General features: G+C 42.5%; 1 protein-coding gene across 3 annotated transcripts in view; it reads right to left on the bottom strand.

Moving 5' to 3' along the window:
• Positions 1-13,520, bottom strand: part of LOC105008063 (dolichyl-diphosphooligosaccharide--protein glycosyltransferase subunit STT3B) — a 127,861-nt gene that overhangs the window by 13,508 nt on the left and 100,833 nt on the right. For all 3 annotated transcript variants that reach the window (XM_029122877.2, XM_020050474.3, XM_029122878.2), the window contains exons 5-7: positions 5,157-5,256; positions 2,611-2,709; positions 1,388-1,534 (exon numbers count right to left, since the gene is read on the bottom strand). In XM_029122877.2, coding sequence (XP_028978710.2) covers positions 1,388-1,534; positions 2,611-2,709; positions 5,157-5,256 — 346 coding nt within the window. The remainder of the gene's footprint in view (positions 1-1,387; positions 1,535-2,610; positions 2,710-5,156; positions 5,257-13,520) is intronic.

The raw sequence follows: 13,520 nt of genomic DNA, 5'->3' as shown, positions 1-13,520 counted from the left end.
AACTCCACTGTCTACACCTGAAGATGTGTGTGCTCAACAACATCCCATCACATGGGTATATGAAGACTGACGTTTTGTCTGAATTAAAACATTCAGACAATGGCAAATATATACATTAAATTATAAATAAATGATAACTAAGTATATAACAAAAGAAAATGGGGCCTAAATACTTAAGGCCGGGTGTTTTGTAAAACTGCTGTGGTAAAAAGGGCTTTATAAATACATTTGATTGATTGATTTCCAAAGACACTGTGGGTCAGGTGTCACCTTACCGTCCACCTGTGTTTACATGAATTTAAAATACCTTGTACCTCTGCACATGGACTTGGTACTGCCAATATAATGCAAAGCTATTGTCATTCCTTTTTTAGTGTCCATACTTCCATATTTCTCTAGATTTGGATTTACCACAGGGGAACATAAGAACCTGTTTTGCTGTTACTAGACACCTGCTGTTTACAAAACGTGACAGCATGTCTAACACAACCCACGCTAAATCTACCCAGCAGTTTACAATGATCTTGAGCGGTGACTAGTGTGGGAGGACTGGAGCTCCTACGTCACAGCAAAACAATGTTTTCACCCATCCTAAGTACGGAATTCCTCACAGCTCTGTCAAATCCAGGGGAGGTCCGGTCCGCCTACCCTAATTGCCAGCCCCATTGTAAAACGCTTAGGTTGAGTAAGCTTGGCTAGTGCATGTTGAGTTAGCGTGGCTAGTGCATGTTGAGTTAGCGTGGCTAGTGCATGTTGAGTTAGCGTGGCTAGTGCATGTTGAGTTAGCGTGGCTAGTGCATGTTGAGTTAGCGTGGCTAGTGCATGTTGAGTTAGCGTGGCTAGTGCATGTTGAGTTAGCGTGGCAAGTGCATGTTGAGTTAGCGTGTGTGTGCGCATGTTGAGTTAGCGTGTGTGTGCGCATGTTGAGTTAGCGTGTGTGTGCGCATGTTGAGTTAGCGTGTGTGTGCATATTGAGTTAGCGTGGCCAGTGCATGTTGAGTTAGCGTGGCCAGTGCATGTTGAGTTAGCGTGGCCAGTGCATGTTGAGTTAGCGTGGCCAGTGCATGTTGAGTTAGCGTGGCCAGTGCATGTTGAGTTAGCGTGGCCAGTGCATGTTGAGTTAGCGTGGCCAGTGCATGTTGAGTTAGCGTGGCCAGTGCATGTTGAGTTAGCGTGGCCAGTGCATGTTGAGTTAGCGTGGCCAGTGCATGTTGAGTTAGCGTGGCCAGTGCATGTTGAGTTAGCGTGGCTAGTGCATGTTGAGTTAGTGTGGCTAGTGCATGTTGAGTTAGCGTGGCTAGTGCATGTTGAGTTAGCGTGGTTAGTGCATGTTGAGTTAGTGTGTATGTGCAGTTATGGTATGAATGGTTCAGGTACCACAACTCACCGGTGTACGTGAGATATATGACAGTTAGAAACACCACCCCAGCGGCTAGCGCCACCCCCAGGAAGAACAGGGTCTGGAACTCCTGCTTGGTGAGTCTGTTCTTCAGGTACTGCAGGAAGGCATAGGCTTGGAGCAGTGCAAATACTCCTGTGGATGGGCGCGCGCGCACGCGCACACACACACACACACACACACACACACACACACACACACACACACACACACACACACACACACACACACACACACACACACACACACACACACACACACACACACACACACACACACACACACACACACACACACACACACACACACACACAGTTATTTGTAATTGTTGTCAGACTGGGTAAGATACAATTTGTAGAGAATTGTTCTAAAAGCAGCATTGCAGAAAATCGTAGGGAAACATCTATTATGCCTAGGCATAACCTTTGACATGCTGTTGAAATGTTGACTGGATCTTCTCCGATTAAGTCCACAGCAAAATGGTAAAATATATGGAGTAGCAGAGTTTTTTTGTGAGTGAGGAAAATTGAGATTGAGATCCTGCAGCGTGCAAGGACACCTCTGTGAGCGATGAGTGGGATTTCCGACCGTTCAACTCTGCTCACAAACTCTGCTAAACACTGTGATGCTGTGATAATACACAAGGACATGGCTGAAGAACAGGAAAGGTTGAGGGCAAATAGGATATTGCTTCTCTTCTCCGACATTTCTCACATGTAGAACTTGAGGCTTAGCAACAGAGCCCTGATTTACTTTTATTTGACTCATTCTCTTAGCAGAGGAGCGTGGCGGTTTCCAATTCCAACTGCCGGCAGCATTCCAAGGTCACAACTGATGATGACGCCAACCACCCGAGGGGATGCCACTTCCAGGTTCGCAGCTCAGTGCCAAACAGGGCCCGTTCTTTGATAGAGCGCTGGTGCATTCAGTTCTTTAAAGCTTGTGCTGTTGCTGTGCTGTCTGAGTCATTTAAAAAAAAAAAAATCACTGAAGGCAAGTAATGTGGTTGCTACCCTCCAGATTTAATGGATGCCACCCAAACGCTGTCCGGGAGCAGCTGGGTGCGTTATCAAGACGGGAACACTTTCGCATTAACGAAATGGTACTCTGGCGATGCCAAAACAAGCCTACACAATGGTTTGGACGCTCACCAAGTAAATGGAGCGATGTGGGTAAAGTGTGCTCAGGAGACAGAAAGGGGCAGGGCTTACCTGCTGCTGCCATGTGTTCGCTTGTTCTGATTGGCTGGAAGCCCACAAAGGGGATCTGCATAGACAGCACCAGGCCCACAATGTAGAAAGTGCTGTAAGCTGATGACAGAACAGTTGAGAGGAAAGAGAAAGAGGGATGACAGAAACAAAGTCAAACAAACAGGTTAGACCTATGCTGTCCTAGTTAAAACCCATTCTCACTTTACGTTGACTTGTTAAAGAAGGATGTTTGATGGTTCTTCATCCTGGGAGTAGTAGGCAATATGCCAACAGAAACTGTAATCCACTGTGATAATCATTACGGCCACCATCAACCCTTAACGCACCTTTAGAAAAAATCTATGTAAGTTATATGGGAGCATGTTTAATGTCCAGATCAGAACCATCTAAAGTTCTTAATTTTATGAGATTTGGATTAACTTTTTCTCAAACATATTCTCAAAAACCCACTGATTTGTAAATAGCCATGGCTGAAGTTAGCTAATGTTTTTTTAGTGGGTCATGGACTTATAGTTTCGGTTGGCCTGAAAAACTTGAAGTGTGAAATTCTCCTTTAAGGGAAAATAATTATGTGGTGTATTTAATGCATTTGGATTTTTTTCTTAAAGCAACTCCTGAGTGGCAGTCAATACAATAACATCTTATCTGGGGTAATTGACTGAGAGCATAGAAGTTGGTAAAGAAAAGCGCAGCAGGGGGACTGAACATGAGCCAGTGGTGCAGTTGAACTGTAGCATTCCCACCTCTGTTGCTGGGGGAAGCTGATCCTTAGCCGTGTGCCCTAATTTAGATTTCATACTTTTCTGAACACTGTGGCTTTTTTGAAGTGGCTGTGACTAGCCCTGAGCACTTCCTGCTCTGATTTATCATGTTCACTGACAGGGGGAGAGATGAACTGTGTGCAATGGAACAGGGAGGAACACTGACAAGTGTTTTTGTTCAAGAGGGACTTCTTGTTTGCCAGCTCTCAATGCCAAAGAGGAATCTAGTTCTTTTTTCATAGAAAAGCTTCCTCTGTGGTAGATGGAGGAGAAAGGTTAAAACTAGATCCAAACGAGATGGTTAGGTAGCACCTAAGGATCAAGGCCTTGCTTGAAGCTGGTTGCTTGAATAACTGTGCTAAGCCCTCTGACATTGAAGCCATAAATATTTTGCATTAAACTGTGGTTATAGTGTAAGAGTCAAATCCTTTGTAGGAAGAAATGTGGATAGCTTTAATATGCATAGGGTTCAAGGCCATCTTTTCAAATGTCAATTTATTTTCTAATCAGATTTTATTTTGAGTAATATGTACATTAGGCGATAAGGCATGTGGTATAAGGCCTGTTCTTTTTTTTGGCAGATGCTATTTATACCCAAGTGTCCGTAGCCAACAATGATATTTGCACCCAGGGTGGAATAGCCCACGTATCTACTTACACCCAGGGTGGAATAGCCCACGTATCTACTTACACCCAGGGTGGAATAGCCCACGTATCTACTTACACCCAGGGTGGAATAGCCCACGTATCTACTTACACCCAGGGTGGAATAGCCCACGTATCTACTTACACCCAGGGTGGAATAGCCCACGTATCTACTTACACCCAGGGTGGAATAGCCCACGTATCTACTTACACCCAGGGTGGAATAGCCCACGTATCTACTTACACCCAGGGTGGAATAGCCCACGTATCTACTTACACCCAGGGTGGAATTAAACGAACAACACCCCGGGGTGGAATTGCACCCAGGTGTCAAATCTGTGACAAATCTGTTACTGCGGTTGAAAATGTAACCATTTTGGTGGTTAAAAACGTAATAACTATATGGCAACATACCTGAGTATTTCGATTAACTGCAGGAGACATGCCCAAGCATGTTCAACTAGCCAGATACAGAGCTAGCACTAATGCTACTAGCAAAATGACTGTATGCCGTCATCAGTGCTGGCTAACGTTTGCAAAATTACTTGGCTAACGTCCATTGTTTGCTAAATTAGCCAGGCATAGCTAACCATGGAAGTGTGCATTATGGTTATATTTTGTGTTTAATGTAGCCTACCTACCTTTTTTATTTGAATCCTCCTTTAGCACCTGCAACCGTTGAGGCGCGTAGCTATCGACTTTTGTATCCTTTGGCGCCTGCTGCTGTTGATATATGTAGTTATCGACTTGTGTTACTCAGCTGTTGATGCAGGTACGTATCTTTTACAGATTACGTAATTGTTTTGGGTGTAAACAGCCGATTAGCTGCCGTGTGGCTATTCTCACCCGGGAGCAAATAGACACTCTGTATTTTTTTTGTGATATCCAATTTGTGATTAACGCCCTGCTTCATTACCGCATCTCCCAGAGATTTTGGGACAGTCAAAGTCGAGATGTGACGCACATCTGCTTCCGGAATCCTAAGGTGAAAGGGACGTCTAGCTTGATTTAGCCCGCAGATGCTCAAGTGTTCCCCCCAGTTGCTAGAGTACGTTACAGTTTACTTCACATGACACATCCAGGTCACATATGACACAGAAAGGTCAGGTCTGTGGAGCAAACAGTTTTGTTGTCACTCACCGATATAGACCCTCCTGCTGTAGCGCTGCATGAGCAGAAGTACAAAAACATGCAGAGGGATGAGGTTGATGATGAAAACGTATCCTCCCCATGCTGACACCTGCAACACAAAACACACACACGATCATGAACGCATGGGTCGTCGTGGCGTCCAGACAAACACCTCTTCCTCAATGTAAGAAGACTAAGAAACAGACAGTGCACCATGGCAAGGCGGGCTCGCCCCTGTGCTGCATTGATCGCGGTGAAGCTGAGCGTGTTGTGCAATTAAAGTTCCTCTGTGTCCAGATCACTAAACAATGTACATGGTTGTGAAGATGGCTAATGTGCCAGGATGGCACATCCAACTGCAAGGCACTGTGGAGGTTAGTAAGAATGGACCAGTGGCTGCCATCCAGGAGCTCTATACCAGGCTGTCCCTGAGGTAAATAAAGACTCTCCCCCCAAGTCATGGCCTGTTCTGTCTGCTCCTAAGTGACAGGACCTCAAACAACTACTACCCCCGAAACTGCTAATCAAATAGCTGTCAAGACCGACTGACGGTTAAACACCCCTACATGGAAATACACGAGGAAACCACACTGACAACTTAAAAAGGTCCATCAAATTATGCAGCAACACTGTTTAAGACACACAGCGTGAAACAACAGGGGCCTGTAAAACACTCTACAAAAACATCCACTGCAGCAGGCTACTTTAAAGTTCTCTGATGAAAAAAAATGAACGTGTCTGGTGTACTGCAGAGTGTTTGATCTTCTGTTTAGGATAGCATTTGGGATACATGAACACACACACCTACGCCACACAATCACACTGCATACACATTCACCCATCTATTGTCTAAAATATGTTGCACAATCACTCCTAGTAGCAAAACAGTTTTTTTTGCTAAATGCATCACTAAGTTCTTTCTGGAGCATTTCAGGGTAATTATCCTTTCACTGCCATTTTTATCTTCAGTGTCAGCTAATTAGGTATAGTATCTTGAATGAATACGAGATCATTTTATTATTTTTTAGGTCATGTAGCAGCATCAGTTCTCAGTATGGGAAGAGGTTACTAATTGAAAACAAAGCCAGCCCAGAGGAATTGCTGGCAGGCAAGATAGGAGAGGGCGAGGACAGGGTCTTACTCTGCACATTCCGCAAAACTCGTGGCCACAGAGGCCGAACATCTCACGCATCTATTGCTAATAATTATCTATAGTGTGGTGTATGAGGGAGGAGCTATGCTTGCGCCTCAGAGAAACCTTTTCTTCATTATTCCACTCACCCATGGACTGAGGTTCTAATAACCAGACTGCAATATTCTAGAGGCACTGAGCATATCAAACAAAACGTCAAGCTTGAAACCAACTCTTTACTCAGACTCTGATAACACAGCACAAATCCCTGCCCCACCAATCACAAAAATATATTGTTTAGTAGCTAGATAAAAGAGACCGTTAGGTAGCTGGTGCAAATCGTATACTGTAGCAATGTTTGCGTAAAAACTTTATTAATTGACACAGTTCAGAGCTACATCAAGTAACCAGCAAAAGTAAAGTTTTCACAGAAAACATCTCACACTTCCTTTGAGGGGAAGAAAAAAGATTTCTCGTTAGGCCGCTAGCCATCCTGTTTTAAAAAAACAACTTATTACTCAAGCTTTGAGTTAAGAATATATCCTCAAGCATCAGTAACTAATCCAAGGTTAGGCAACTAGATTCAGCCTCAAGACTTACGTTTGTCGGTGTGGATGGTTGGTGAGGCCAGACAATAGTAAAAAGTTGTCTACAGGCTAACCACAACTAAGCCCAAAAGAGACAGCGTTAAAAAAGTAGTCGCAGTCTGTGAAGACATTGAGAGAATTTTACCTCAAGAGACCTTTTCCTGTATGTAAATAGTGTTCATTAAAAATTCCAAAGGCCTATGTATGTAGGTTTATTCCCTTTCCATAGTTTGGAATATTTCACATCCATGACAACATCCTTAATAGTATGTTTATATTTATTTTGTGTGTGGGAAGCAAGTTTAGCTTTATTTACTTATTGATCAAGTTCTCTCACCAATTTGGCCTAATTATTCCCAGGTGCATTAAGGTGTTTGAGGCATTTTCTATGGCAGCCATTGTGGAAGGGGAAGGTGGTAGTTAGAGAAGAGCCTCACACTTTTTGTTGTTTTGCATCCAAGCCATTTCTGAACACTAAGAGCTGCAATTCTATGTAGGACAACAGTATTTTCATAATTTGGCATCTTATATATTTTTTTTAACCCTCCCGCTCCCAAAAAAAGTGTAAATAGACATTGATGAAAAGAAAACACATTTGAAGATGTTAAAAAATAATAATAATACATACCTAGACCTAGTGTTATTATTACATTTATACAGCTGTCTGCCTTCATCATGGGGGCGCAAAAAAAAAGACCATGAGACTAGATTTAACCACCATCTTCACCAACACTCGACGGCTCCTAACCTAGCAAGGCCAGGAGAGTAAGGATCATGCTAGAAGGACAGATTGCCTCAGAAGCGGGCTAACAAGCCACAGTGACCTCTGTGGGGGGGGGGGGGGGTTGTTTCTGGGTGGGCAGGGGGGATCTGGGCGGTTTGAAATTATGCCCACGGAGGACACATCTTGTTGAGATAGTGCTTGCAATTCCTACTATTTGTTTCTCTCTTCCTTCTGATTTAGGTATCAGCTACTTTAATTACTACTACTGTACATGGTTGTTCCACCTAGCTATCTTAAAATATGCGCTAACTGCAAGTAATTTTACATCTCCAACTTCAATTCTCCTGAAGCTGTTGTGGAATTAAGACAAGGCAAAGTCATTATTGCAAATCAGACATCCTGAAATTGGTAGGGGAGAAAAATGGCTTTGTTAAAGGACTGCGTTGAGAGACAACTTCCAGATGTTTAAAATCAAATAACAATACAACATAATTGTTTCAGTGAGACAGTGTGGAATATAGATTCCTCAGGGCTGAAGGACTCTGAATCCCCCATACAAGATTGTTTAGTGTAGGGCTGCAACTAACAAATATTTTGATAAATCAATCAATCTGTTAATTACTACTCAGATTAATCGTAAAGAAAAAAATACAACCATCCCAGAATTACAGTAGGGGCTACATCCCTCAGAGCGACGTGGACGTCCACCACGGTCACATGGATGTCCTTGCTAGGGGAGCCCTCGAGTGGATGATTAGCTGGACCACGAGTGACAAGTGACGTTGAGTGGGATGTTGTGCCGGACGGACAGGAGAGGCAACTACATCCCTCGGAGCGACGTGGACGTCCACCACGGTCACATGGAGGCCTCACTAGGGGGAGCTCTCGAGATGATGTTTAGCAGGACGGACAAGCGATGAGGGATGTTGTGCAGGATGATGAGCTGGACGGACGGGCGATGATGGAGGTTGAGCGGGATGTTGAGCAGGATGGACGGGCGATGAGGATGGAGGCCATGGTCTGGGCAGGCAAGAAAGTGGCCTGGACATCAGCCTCCAGCTCTAACTGGATGTACACTGAAGCGAACTGGATGTCTTGTGTATGAGCATATTTTGAAGGTAATAAAATGAAGCAATCATCAATCAAATTATGACTATTATCAAATGACAATATGTATTCTTTCTGGGATGATTATGCTAGAATTCAGGCTAGGCTGCACTGTTTTCTTCGATTGAGCTAGAGTTTACAGTGTTACATATATTATCACTTTATTTTTTGCTTAATTCATACTACGTAGATGTTGGGTGCTATGTAACAAAAATTTTATTGTGCAGGATGACACTATGTTTTTGGTGCACTTAATGAATAAACTGTAACTTAACTTTTAAATACTTTCTTACTATACCAAAAAAAAACACATAAATTAAAAGATAACCCGTCTGTCAGGCCCTCTTTTATTTAATTCTTTCCCACTTTTGTCATGTCAAAATAATGAAGAATAAAAGTAATTTCTACATAGAGTTTTAAATAAAACTCACAAAAATATATTTTTATAGTTTTGATTTCTTTAAATTTTTAAATAGAAATACAAATTCCCAACAAAACCATAACGGTAGTGTAAGTCCTACAAATAAAAAATAATTATGAACAAAGAAATCTAAATACAATTGCATGTGGCCTTATTTTAATGTTAAAATATAAAAACTAAACTCCACCAAAACAATGACAGCATTTAAAATAAAAAAAAGAAATACCCTTCCCATAAGAATTATGGAACACGTAATCATCACAGTATAACACTAAGTCCATTAAACTTAATCGATATCAATCTGTCCAGTTAGGAATCATAAGCGATTGTAAATACTGGCGCTGGTCATAAAATGTAAATATAATCAAAAAGTTGATTTATTTCAGTAATTACATTCAAAAAGTGAAACTTTTATATTATATTCATTCATTACACACAGACTGATATATTTCAAATGTTTATTTATTTTAATTGTGATGATTACAACTGACAACTAATGAAAATCCCAAATTCAGTATCTCAGAAAATTTGAATATTACTTAAGACCAATACAAAAAGTATTTTTAGAAATGTTGGCCAACTGAAAAGTATGAACATGAAAAGTATGAGCATGTACAGCACTCAATACTTAGTTGGGGCTCCTTTTGCCTGAATTACTGCAGCAATGCGGCGTGGCATGGAGTCGATCAGTCTGTGGCACTGCTCAGGTGTTATGAGAGCCCAGGTTGCTCTGATAGTGGCCTTCAGCTCTTCTGCATTGTTGGGTCTGGCGTATCGCATCTTCCTCTTCACAATACCCCATAGATTTTCTATAGGGTTAAGGTCAGGCGAGTTTGCTGGCCAATTAAGAACAGGGATACCATGGTCCTTAAACCAGGTAATGGTAGCTTTGGCACTGTGTGCAGGTGCCAAGTCCTGTTGGAAAATGTAATCTGCATCTCCATAAAGTTGGTCAGCAGCAGGAAGCATGAAGTGCTCTAAAACTTCCTGGTAGACGGCTGCATTGACCTTGGACCTCAGAAAACACAGTGGACCAACACCAGCAGATGACATGGCACCCCAAACCATCACTGACTGTGGAAACTTTACACTGGACTTCAAGCAACGTGGATTCTGTGCCTCTCCTCTCTTCCTCCAGACTCTGGGACCTTGGACCAAAGGAAATGCAAAATGTACTTTCATCAGAGAACATAACTCAGCAGCAGTCCAGTCCTTTTTGTCTTTTGTCCCAGGCGAGACACTTCTGACGCTGTGTCTTGTTCAAGAGTGGATTGACAGAAGGAATGCGACAGCTGAAACCCATGTCTTGCATACGTCCGTGCGTGGTGGTTCTTGAAGCACTGATTTCAGCTGCAGTCCACTCTTTGTAAATCTCCCCCACATTTTTGAATGGGTTTTGTTTCACAATCCTCTCCAGGGTGCGGTTATCCCTATTGCTTGTACTTATTTCTACCACATCTTTTCCTTCCCTTCGCCTCTCTATTAATGTGCTTGGACACAGAGCTCTGTGAACAGCCAGCCTCTTTAGCTATGACCTTTTGTGTCTTGCCCTCCTTGTGCAAGGTGTCAATGGTCGTCTTTTGGACAGCTGTCAAGACAGCAGTCTTCCCACCATGTGTCTTCAATATTGAACCAATATTGAACCTTCACAATATTCAAATTTTCTGAGATACTGAATTTGGGGTTTTCATTAGTTGTCAGTTATAATAATCAAAATGAAAAGAAATAAACACCTTAAATATATCAGTCTGTGTGGAATGAATGTATACATTATACAAGTTTAATTTTTTGAATGGAATGACTGAAATAAATCAACTTTTTGATGATATTCTAATTTCATGACCAGCACCTGTAAGTGTCACATGTTTCAGAGCAATTGAAAGTGACAACAGGTGCACTGAAGAGGCAACAGAAAGACAACCCACGAAACAATAATGGTTTTGCAAATGGTCAGACAATTGCTCTCTCCTTATCCTTATCCTGACGGATTCTTCTTAAGGGAACCATGAATGTCAATGTGCACTGTGACATAGTGAAGCAGAGCATGATCCCCTCCCTTTGGAGACTGGGCCACAGGGTCATGATAATGACCCCAAAAACACCTCCAAGACAACCACTGCCTTGCTAAAGAAGCTGAGGGTAAAGGTGATGGACTGGCCAAGCATGTCTCCAGACCTAAACATCTGTGGGGCATCCTCAAATGGAAGGTTGAGGAGCGCAAGGTCTCTAACAATCAATCAAATGTATTTATAAAGCCCTTTTTACATCAGCAAATGTCACAAAGTGCTTTTACAAAACACCTGGCCTTAAACCCCAAGGAGCAACAGTAGTGTTGAATTTCAATGGTTAGGAAAAACTCCCTTAGAATGCCAAAATTTAGGAAGAAACCTAGAGAGGACCCAGGCTCAGAGGGGTGACCAGTCCTCTTCTGGCTGTGCCAGGTGAACATATTAAGATTACAATTACAATAATTAATAAATAGGTGTGGGCTGAGTCTACAGTCTATTTAAACCTAGAAAGTCCATGTATTGATTTATAGGTTAACAATAAAACCTTAAAATCAGCCCTAACAGGCAGCCAGTGTAAAGAGGCTAGTACAGGAGTGACATGTTCAATTTATTTTGTTCTAGTTAGGATTCTAGCAGCCGTGTGCAGCACTAATTGAAGTTGATTTATTGATTTGTCAGTGTAACAGGAAAGTAGAGAATTGTTGTAATATAGTCTAGAAGTAACAAATGCATGGATTAGTTTTTTGCATCAGTTTTTGATAAAAAGTTTCAGATTTTTGCAATGTTTCCAAAATGAAAATAAGCAACTCGAGACATATTTAAGGACACATCAAAGGAGAGGTCAGGGTCAAGGGTACCACAGAGGTTTCTTACAGTTTTTTGGAATACCAAGACCATGCAGCCTAACAAACTGATATCTTTCAGATAAATAGGTTTTAACCAGACTAGAACATGTCCACGTAGCCCAATATGGGTTTCCAGTCTCTCTAAGAGAAGTGAGTGATCAATAGTGTCAAAAGCAGCACTAAGATCAAGAAGCAACAGAACGGATGCTGAACCTTTGTCTGAGGCCATTAGAAGGTCATTTGCAGTCTCAGTCCTATGATGGGCTCTGAAACCGGACTGCAGCATTTCATAAATGTTATGTGTCTTCAGGAAGGCATATAGTTGTTGGGAAAAACATTTTTCTACGAATTTTGAGAGGAACAGGAGGTTCGATATTGGCCTATAATTGTTTATGTCAGGATCCAGATAAATTTTTTTTAGAAGAGGCTTACTTTCCGCTATTTTTAGTGAGTTTGGTACACATCCGGAGGAAAGGGAGCAATTTATTATGTTCAACATTGGCAGACCTAGTAAGTAATTTTGTTGGAATCGGGTCTAGCTGACAGTTTGTGGGTTTAGAACTCATTACAAATTTAGTGAATGTGTCAAGCGATACAATATCAAAAAATTAAAGTGTCCCCATTGACACCTGGTCAGGGAGGTTCAGGACATCCTTAGGACAACTGAGATTTGGGGGTATATAACTATTTAAGGAAGAGTCAGTTATTTGTTTTCTAATGGTGATGATCTTTTCATCAAAGTAGTTCATGTATTCTGTATGTATTCAACGGAGCGGGAGATTGGCCGGAGAATCGGAGCAGCCGGGGCGATATTACATTCGCTTTACTGCACCGTTGTGACGAAAAGAGAGCTGAGCCGGAAGGCAAAAGCTCTCGATATACCGGTCAATTTTCCTTCCTACCCTCACCTATGGTCATGAAGGCTGGGTCATGACCGAAAGAACAAGATTGCGAGTACAAGCGGCTGAAATGGGTTTTCTCAGAAGGGTGGCTGGCTTCTCCCTTAGGGATAGGGTGAGAAGCTCAGCCATCCGTGAGGAACTCGGAGTACAGCCGCTGCTCCTTTGCGTCAAAAGGAGCCAGTTGAGGTGGTTCGGGCATCTGGTAAGGATGCCCCCAGGACGTCTCCCTAGGGAGGTGTTCCAGGCACGTCCAGCTGGGAGGAGACCTCGGGGTAGGCCCAGGACTAGGTGGAGAGATTATATTTCGACACTGGCCTGGGAATGCCTCGGGATCCCCCAGTCAGAGCTGGCAAATGTGGCTTGGGAAAGGGAAGTTTGGGGTCCCCTGCTGGAGCTGCTGCCCCTGCGACCTGATACGGATAAGCGGATGAAGATGAGATGAGATGATGAGTTAATGTATTCATTACAGCTAAAGTGAAGACCCACTTCACTTGTTGAGCATTGCTTTTTTGTTAACTTTGCAACTGTAATGTAGAAACATTTTTGATTGATTTTGTTCGCCTCAATCAGGTTGGAGAAATAAGCGGATCGAGCAAATGTGAGTGATTTTCGGTATTGTAGTTTACTTTCTATCCAGGCTAGTCTG

The sequence above is a fragment of the Esox lucius genome, chromosome 10 (genome assembly GCF_011004845.1).
Source record: "Esox lucius isolate fEsoLuc1 chromosome 10, fEsoLuc1.pri, whole genome shotgun sequence".
Classification (NCBI taxonomy): Eukaryota; Metazoa; Chordata; class Actinopteri; order Esociformes; family Esocidae; genus Esox; species Esox lucius.
Note: the sequence above shows the minus strand (reverse complement) of the source record. Positions and strands in the feature narration are given on the sequence as shown.